We start from the raw sequence: 9,490 nt of genomic DNA, 5'->3' as shown, positions 1-9,490 counted from the left end.
TTCTGTGCCTTTTTTTTGTTGTGTATTTCAATATCTTCTTTTAGGAAGTTGGTGTTGTGCAAACTACAGTACTTGAATTTGGAACATGAAGTTGGATTTAACTGACCTGTTTTGAGCAGTAGATGGTGCTTCTTGCCAGTCTCCAGTTTAAACTCAAGACTAATTTTCAATATCAATTGTTTTAAAGTAGTTGCTGAACAGGTTGCTGAATGTCTGTCTACATTCTGCAGATCAGATTTAATTGGAGTCAAGATTTGTCTGACTCTGACATTCTCACTATCTGCTTCTGTAAACAGAGGGCGGGGCCTTGAATCCTGCCACAGGTAGGTTTAACGTACACCTGTACATGTACACCTGTACTACTATGAGACGGAAAATACATTTTAAGACCTACACGAGTAGTAATAAAATCACTGCAGACGACAAGATACAATGAGGACTTTACTGATTTCCACTTTACTGTTTGCTATGGGCGCATGTTTACCTGCAATAACCACATCGGTGAGTAGCCTGGTATACTTCTCATGTCAATGTCATTTACTTGTCATGAATGTCGATTTGTGCAGTGTACTTTTCTTGGTTGCCTTTGCTATGACTGCAGTGAATAAACATAGGCTTTGGGATATATATGCAGCTTGAAATATGAATACCTTGTGATCGATTGCTTGTGACTCAAATCAAATTTTATTGGTCACATATGCCGAATATAACAGGTGCAGACTTTACCTTGAAATGCGTACTTACGATCCCATTCCCATCAATGCAAAGTTAAAAAGTAAGTATTTACAGTATGTATGCCATTGGAATTGTATCATTAGACCTAACACCAATTATGCATTACTTGATAATGAATGATAAGATATCAGGCAGTTGAACTTCATTAAGATTTTATGATGGGATAGGGGATCAGCTCTCGGACAGGCTTTCAAGGGATGGAGTTTCAATACAACTTGTGTACCTTTGACCAAGCCTCCTAACAAAGTATGGACTCCACTCAATCACATACAATTTTTCACCTAAAATGTGTAAGATTCCGACCTGAAAAGTACATCAGTGTCATTTTTCTTCTCAATATGAAGGATTACTGTTGCATTTTAAAAGTATGTTTGTTCATGTGTGATGATACTGTCATGGACAAAACTGAGTGTACATCACTCAGCGTTATTGTGAAGAGATTCATTTCACAGGGCTGCAGGAGTGAAATTGGTGATGTCACCATGATACTGACACAATCCTGGCCTAATTCTATATCTTTCAATTAGTAAAACAATGCCATTAGAAACATCAAATTAAACATTTTATTTTCCAAATTGATGCCCCTATTAGTTCTAGGCTCTAGCCACTCAGTCGATTCTGTCTGACACTTCATGAGTGTTTCTGTTGTGAACCACTCTTCTACCATCCATTTCCTGGCATACAAAAGATCCAATGTTCTGTTTGTTATCTTACTGGGTTAATCTGTAGTGTGTTGACACTCATTTACATTGTAAAAATCCAGCCACTGCTGTTGTCCCTACAGTCTATGTATTGTCCCCTCGGGGCGTTTTTATAGGACAGTGGCAGCTTGCTGGCAGTGCCTCATCCTGAGTTATTACGTATCGGCCATGTTGTGTGGCTGGAGGGGCGACGAGTTGTTGGCGTAGCACTGGACTTCAGACCTCATGATTCACTGGCTGACTCACAGCTCTGTGTTATTGAGACAATATTGTTTTAGCCTTTCCTCTTGCAGTCCTTAATCTAGTATGACATGGTTTCAAAGGGTTGCATGAAAGTTAACCCTGTAAATACTATTCAGCCAGCAAATCATTAAAATTACCATGACAATGTGATAAATACTCCTTGTTTTCTGTTTCTGTGACAATCCTCCTCGCCAGTGAGAGAGAGGTAATGATATAGAGCAGTGATGGGGAGTCTACTCTGAAAGTATAGTTTAACAAACTACCAATTACTTCGCACTGGAAGAAGTTAAGCTACATGAAAGCTATCCTAAAGAAACATAGTTTACTTCACTAAAGTTACTATGAAAAAGTAGTTCACTACTTTCTGAAAAAGTATATGTAAATCTGAAATGTCAGACTACAAATCACAAGAACAGATTACTTTGGGGTTATATATTAACGTAATGTGGAATTTAGCCTATTAAACACAATTATGTTTCAAGTGAGAATTAGGCAAATCTGACCAACAAATAAAGGAAATTCTTGCCTACTTCACCCATATTTTGTTTTTGCAAAAAAAAGTATGCATAGTTCTAGTAGTTAGATAAAGTGCATTCGGAAAGTATTCAGACCTCTTCATTTTTTACAAAATGTTTTATGTTACAGCTTTATCTAAAATATATTACATTGATGTTTTTCTTCATCAATCTACACACAATACCCCATAATGACAAAATGAAATCAGGTTTCGGGATTTTTTTGCAAATTTATTTTAAAAAACAGACCTTATTTGGACTAGCTGAGTATCTGGAACATCAGCATTTGTGGGTTCGATTTCAGGCTCAAAATGGCCAGAAACAAAGACCTTTCTTCTGAAACTCGTCAGTCTATTCTTATTCTGAGAAATCAAGGCTATTCCATGCGAGAAATTGCCAAGAAACTGAAGATCTCGTACAACGCTGTGTACTACTCCCTTCACAGAACAGAGCAAACTGGCTTATTAACTTGGATTAGCTAACACAACGTGCCATTGGAACACAGGAGTGATGGTTGCTGATAATGGGCCTCTGTACGCCTATGTAGATATTCCATAAAAAATCAGCCGTTTCCAGCTACAATAGTCATTTACAACATTAACAATGTCTACACTGTATTTCTGATCAATTTGATGTTATTTTAATGGACAAAAAATGTGCTTTTCTTTAAAAAACAAGGACATTTCTATGTGACCCCAAACTTTTGAACGGTAGTGTATGTTTCAGTTTTTCTGTTTATAAATATGCAGACATTTCTGAAATCTGTTTTTGCTTTGTCATTACGGGGTATTGTGTGTAGATTGATGAGGGAAAATAACAATTTAATCCATTTTAGATTAAGGCCGTAACGTAACAAAATGTGGAAAAAGTCAAGGGGTCTGAATACTTTCTGTATGCACTGTACACTTACATAGCAAAAAAGTAAATAACTAATGAAAACACAACCTAGATTTGAATTTAGTTCAACTACCACCAAGCTACTGTAAAATGTAATTAAATGACTAGTTGAACTACATATAGTTTATTACTCCCCAACACTGGTATAGAGGTACACAGTTATTGGCTTCTATGGACACTGGCCTTATGTTGGACTTCTGGGGTCATTGCTACACTGAAGTTGTACGTGTGTTGTTTTTCCTTGTACTCAGTATTCTATTCCTCCAGAAGACCTGGATGGATCGGGACATGATCTGGAAAGTTCTGGCTCAGGTTCAGGGGAATGGGCAGAAGGTAATCCTGTTCATTGTGTGTGTCAGGGTGTGTCTCTGTCTGTCTGTCTGTGTCTGTGGGTTTCACATTTCTTAGTAAACATTTCTGCTTCCACTTTCTTCAGTGTCCAAAGGCTCAGTGAGGTTTACCACAATCTCAACATTTACTATGACAATGAGTGAAGATGACTTAATGTTCAATGCCATTGATGAAGAGGATAAAACCGTCCCAATTATAATGACAGACAACACCAGAAATAAAATATCAGTAGGTAATTTTAGTTTTTTAAGAATTGATTAGTCTTTTAAGAATTCACAATGAGCAAAATATGTTCTCTCTTGGTAGAGGTGAAAAAATTGCAACGTGTGAGTATCCCCTCTTTTTTGTGTCTTTAGGACTCAGACTTGACCTTTGACAAAAGGCCTAAGCTAGATGACAACAACGGATCAGCCTTTGGCAATGTGGCAAAGAGTGGTGGTCTTCTAGCAAACAAAGAAGCTCTTGCAGGTAAAGTCCAATTTATTGAGTATATTATTTGGTATATTATTTCCTCCATATTTACTGACAGATGCGCTGAGGTAATTGTAGCCCAACCTTCTTATTCTTCCTCTTTGCAGCTATTATTGCAGGAGGGGTGGTGGGACTGGCCTTGGCTGCCTCCCTGTTAACACTCATGGTCTATAACATGAAGAAGAAAGATGAGGGGGGCTACACTGTCAACCAGAAAAACACATCAAAAGGAGGATATCAGAAACCGAAGACCAAGGAGGAGTTTATTGCGTAACTTCCCCTTAAAGACAAAATATTGTCTCATTTTTGAGAGTAAGAAGTTGGTTGGGTTTGCGCCATGAGAAAATTCACAGCAGAAAATGCAAATTTGTGGTGTATTCGAGGTTTAAAAAGACGGTAACACTTTACTTGACACCCAGCATCATAACACATAACATGGTCATAACCATGTCATATGTCATAACAGCTGACATAACTTGTCATATGGTCATAACACTGTCATGACACATAAACAGCAAAAAAAGAAATGTCCTCTCACTATCAACTGTGTTTATTTCCAGCAAACTTAACATGTGTAAATATTTGTATGAACATAAGATTCAACAACTGAGTCAAAGTGAACAGGTTCCACAGACATGTGACTAACAGAAATGGAATAATGTGTCCCTGAACAAAGGGGGGGGGGGGGAGTCAAAATAAAAGTCAGTATCTGGTGTGGCCACCAGCTGCATTAAGTACTGCAGTGCATCTCCTCCTCATGAACTGCACCAGATTTGCCAGTTCTTGCTGTGAGATGTTACCCCCCTCTTCCACCAAGGTACCTGCAAGTTCCCAGACATTTTTGGGGGGAATGGCCCTAGCCCTCACCCTCTGATCCAACATGTCCCAGACATGCTCAATGGGATTGAGATCCGGGCTCTTTGCTGGCCATGGCAGAACACTGACATTCCTGTCTTGCAGGAAATCACGCACAGAACAAGCAGTATGGCTGGTGGCAATGTCATGCTGGTGGGTCATGTCAGGATGAGCCTGCAGGAAGGGTACCATATGAGGGAGGAGGATGTCTTCCCTGTAACGCACAGCGTTGAGATTGCCTGCAATTACAACAAGCTCAGTCCGATGATGCTGTGACACACTGCCCCAGACCATGACGAACCCTCCACCTCCAAATCGATCCCGCTCCAGAGTACAGGCCTCGGTGTAACGCTCATTTTTTTAAAGATGAACGAGAATCTGACCACCACCCCTGATGAGACAAAATCGGGACTCGTCAGTGAAGAGCACATTTTGCCAGTCCTGTCTGGTCCACCGACGGTGGGTTTGTGCTCATAGGCGACGTAGTTGCCGGTGATGTCTGGTGAGGACCTGCCTTACAACAGGCCTACAAGCCCTCAGTCCAGCCTCTCTCAGCTTATTACGAACCGTCTGAGCACTGATGGAGGGATTGTGTGTTCCTGGTGTAACTCGGGCAGTTGTTGTTGCCATCCTGTACCTGTCCTGCAGGTGTGATGTTTGGATGTACCGATCCGGTGCAGGTGTTGTTCCACGTGGTCTGCCACTGCGAGGACGATCAGCTGTCCTTCCTGTAGCGCTGTCTTAGGTGTCTCACAGTACGGACATTGCAATTTGTTGCCCTGGCCACATCTGCAGTCCTCATGCCTCCTTGCAGCATGCCTAAGGCACGTTCACACAGATGAGCAGGGACCCTGAGCATCTTTCTTTTGGTGTTTTTCAGAGTCAGTAGAAAGGCCTCTTTAGTGTCCTAAGTTTTCATAACTGTGACCTTAATTGCCCACTGTCTGTAAGCTGTTAGTGTCTTAATGACCGTACCACAGGTGCATGTTCATTAATTGTTTATGGTTCATTGAACAAGCATTGGAAACAGTGTTTAAACCCTTTACAATGAAGATCTGTGAAGTTATTTGGATTTTTACGAATTATCCTTGAAAGACAGGGTCCTGAAAAAGGGAAGTTTATTTTTTTGCTGAGTTTATATTTAAACCTGTTGTGACATATATTGAATTATTTTATGGCTGGTTATGACACCCAGATAAGAGTGTCAAAACCCACAAAACCTACCACGATAGTTATTTTATGGCTGGTTATGACACCTACATAAGAGTGTCAAAACACACAAAACCTACCACAGAAGGCAAAACATACACCATAGCCTACTTATAAAGGGAAAGGGGGGATACCTACTCAGTTGTCCAATAGAATGTATTCAACTAAAATATGTCTTCCGCATTTAACCCAACCCCTCTGAATCAGAGAGGTGCGGTGGGCTGAGCATATTGACAGTATGTTTATGTTATATAACATTTTCTGAAATTGACCATATTAAATTATCATTGTAATTGCTCACAAATTGATGTCAGACATGCCACACTCCAATGCTCTATTGCTGATGACTGGGATGAATGCAGGAGCATATTTCAGGAGCAGGACAAGACACCCTCTTTGTGACTGATGACTGATATAAGGGCATGTATGTGGTAGGCCTATCTGGCTTATTTGTATTTATTTTATTTTTGGCTTATATGATTATAATGGTCATAATGCTTCTTGACAGTGTCATAAGGTGTATTTTCATAGTCCAGGTAAAGTGACACAGGAGGGTCATAATGCTTCTTGACAGTGTCATAAGGTGTATTTTCATAGTCCAGGTAAAGTGACACAGGAGGGTCATAATGCTTCTTGACAGTGTCATAAGGTGTATTTTCATAGTCCAGGTAAAGTGACACAGGAGGGTCATAATGCTTCTTGACAGTGTCATAAAGTGTATTTTCTGCAAGTTATTTAAAATATGATTTAAAAAACATGACTGTAAACAAAATTCATTACAACAACAACAAAGGACTTAAGAAACACATTTTCAAAAGAAAGGACATTTCTTTGCAGGGAAAAAAAACATTTCAATAAATGTGGATTTTGCCACTCTTATGTAGGTGTCATAACCAGCCATAAAATAACAAAATATACTGAACAAAAATATAAACGCAACATGTCAAGTGTTGGTCCCATGTTTCATGAGCTAAAATAAAAGATCCCAGAAATGTTCCATACGCACAAAAAGCTTAATTCTCGCAAAGCTTGTGCACAAATTTGTTAACATCCCTGTTAGTGAGCATTTGTCATTTGCCAAGATAATCCATTCACTTGACAGGTGTGGCATATCAAGAAGCTGATTAAACAGCATGACTATTACACAGGTGCACCTTGTGTTGGGGACAAAATGCCACTAAAATGTGCGGTTTTGTCACACAACACAATGCCACAAATGTCTCAAGTTTTGAGGGAGAGTGCAGTTGTCATGTTGACTGCAGGAATGTCCACCAGAGCTGTTGCCAGATAATTTTATGTTAATTTCTTCACCATAAACCGCCTACAATGTCGTTTTAGAGAATTTTTGCAGTACGTCTAAATGGTCTCACAACCGCAGACCACGTGTATGGCGTCGTGTGGGCGAGCGGTATGCTGATGTCAATGTTTTAAACAGAGTGTCCCATGGTGCCAGTGGTAACAAACAGAATTGGATTTTGTCGTTGGCAATTTGAATGCACAGAGATACCGTGATGAGATCCTGAGGTCCATTGTCATGCCATTCATCCGCTACCATCAAATCACCTCATATTTCGGCATGATAATGCACGGCCCCATGTCGCAAGGATCTGTACACAATTCCGGAAAGCTGAACATTTCCCTGCATACTCACCAGACATGTCACCCATTGAGCATGTTTGGGATGCTCTGGATCGACGTGTACAACAGCGTGTTCCAGTTCCCGCCAATACCCAGCAACTTCACATAGCCATTAAAGAGGAGTGGGACAACATTCCACAGGCCACAATCAATAGCCTGATCAACTCTATGCAAAAGAGATGTGTTACACTGTACACCAGATACTGACTGGTTTTCTGACCATGCCCCTACCTTTTTTTAAGGTATCGGTGACCAACAGATGCATATCTGCATTCCCAGTCATGTGAAATCCATAGATTAGACCTTAATGAATTTATTTCAATTGACTGATTTCCTTGTATGAACTGTAACTCAGTAAAATCTTTGAAATTGTTGCATGTTGCTTTTGTTTTTATTCAGTGTATGTCACAACAGGTGTAAATATATGAGTCCTGACAGTGTTATGACCATATTATGACAGGTTATGACAAGTTATGTCAGCTATTATAACATTTTATGACATGGTTATGACCATGTCATAACATGTTATGACGCTGGGTGTCAAGTAAAGTGTTACCAAAAAGGCTTCTAAAGATTTAATTCCAATTTTAATATTTATTTACCATTACTAAAAATGTATCAACCTCAACAAATATTTCTTAATTATAATCCACACAATAATTCACATTTCCTTTTGCTTAATGCTTATTTTCCTGCTGTGAGAAACTGGTCACATTAAGATCCTACACGTGTATATGTAATTACAAGGTTTATTTTAGAGTAAGAAACAGGTTTAACTTAAAATCAAAGTACATTTTGTATTACTGTTCCACATTTGTATTATGTTATGATCTGTAACATGTGTGCACTGTGTGGATATTATACACCTTGATGTAATGGACACTTTACATACAACTGTGTTGAATATAATTAATATAGTGTGGCCTTGAGACTAAAGTGTACCTTGTAGTTGTATGTCCTATGTCTCATCCCTTATTGCTTAAATAGGAGCGGAAATTGACCTCCCTAACACAATACACTCCTTGTGTTGCAACAGTGAGAAGCACCTTATCACAAAGCAAAGCCATATAATAACCATCTATCTCTCTGACTCACCGAGGTCATAAAGAACTATTTTACTACATTTCTGAACCAGATTCTATATTTTACCATGCAAAAACACATTTCTAAGATATTTTCACATGTTCATAGAGAAACTGTAGACATTTTTAAATGTATATTTATAGGTCCATGTGAGTGGAATATTGTTATGTGAACCATAACTGTTGTTCTGCTTATATCTTAATGCATACAAGTGTCTGCTAAATTAGTATTCAGCCTATGCAGTGATGGAAAAAGTATTTAATACTTGATTAAAAGTAAAGATACCTTAATAGAAAATGACTCAAGTAAAAGTGAAAGTCACTCAGTAAAATATTACTTGAGTAAAAGTAAAAAAATATTTAAAGTAAATGTAATTGCAAAAATATAATTAAGTATCAAAAGTAAAAGTATGAATAATTTCAAATTCCTTATATTAAGCAAACCAAACAGCATAATTGTCTTTTTTAAATTTAATTTATGGATAGCCAGGGGCACACTCCAAAACTTGCAAATAATTTACAAATTAAGCATTTGTGTTTAGTGAGTCTGCCAGATCAAAGGAATGGATGTTTTCTTGATAAGTGTGTGAATTTGACCATTTTCCTGTCCAGCTAAACATAAAAAATGTAACTAGTACCTTTAGATGTCAGGAAAAATGTATGGAGTAAAAAGTACATTATTTACTTTAGGAATGTAGTGAAGTAAAAGTTGTCAAAAATATAAATAGTAAAGTAAAGTACACATACTACCCAAAAATACTTAAGAAATACTTAAAAGTATTTTTACTTAATT

The 9,490-nt window shown here is 38.4% G+C and overlaps 1 protein-coding gene across 1 annotated transcript; it reads left to right on the top strand.

The window, feature by feature from the left end:
* Positions 1–45: 45 nt before the first annotated feature.
* On the top strand, positions 46–4,371 carry LOC115175042 (syndecan-1). Its single transcript, XM_029734182.1, has 5 exons — positions 46–501; positions 3,343–3,424; positions 3,528–3,670; positions 3,799–3,910; positions 4,021–4,371. The coding sequence occupies exons 1-5, from the start codon at positions 433–435 to the stop codon at positions 4,185–4,187; spliced, it is 573 nt and encodes a 190-aa protein (XP_029590042.1). The 5' UTR covers positions 46–432; the 3' UTR covers positions 4,188–4,371.
* The last annotated feature ends 5,119 nt before the right edge of the window (positions 4,372–9,490 follow it).

Source organism: Salmo trutta, chromosome 35 (assembly GCF_901001165.1).
Source record: "Salmo trutta chromosome 35, fSalTru1.1, whole genome shotgun sequence".
In the NCBI taxonomy this organism is placed as follows: Eukaryota; Metazoa; Chordata; class Actinopteri; order Salmoniformes; family Salmonidae; genus Salmo; species Salmo trutta.
This window is presented reverse-complemented; position numbering and strand designations above follow the sequence as displayed.

Coding starts and splice junctions, on each gene's coding strand:
- LOC115175042 (XM_029734182.1), top strand. CDS start 433: ATGAGGACTTTACTGATTTCCACTTTACTGTTTGCTATGGGCGCATGT. Junction 502..3,342: donor TACCTGCAATAACCACATCG/GTGAGTAGCCTG, acceptor CCTTGTACTCAG/TATTCTATTCCTCCAGAAGA. Junction 3,425..3,527: donor TTCAGGGGAATGGGCAGAAG/GTAATCCTGTTC, acceptor CACTTTCTTCAG/TGTCCAAAGGCTCAGTGAGG.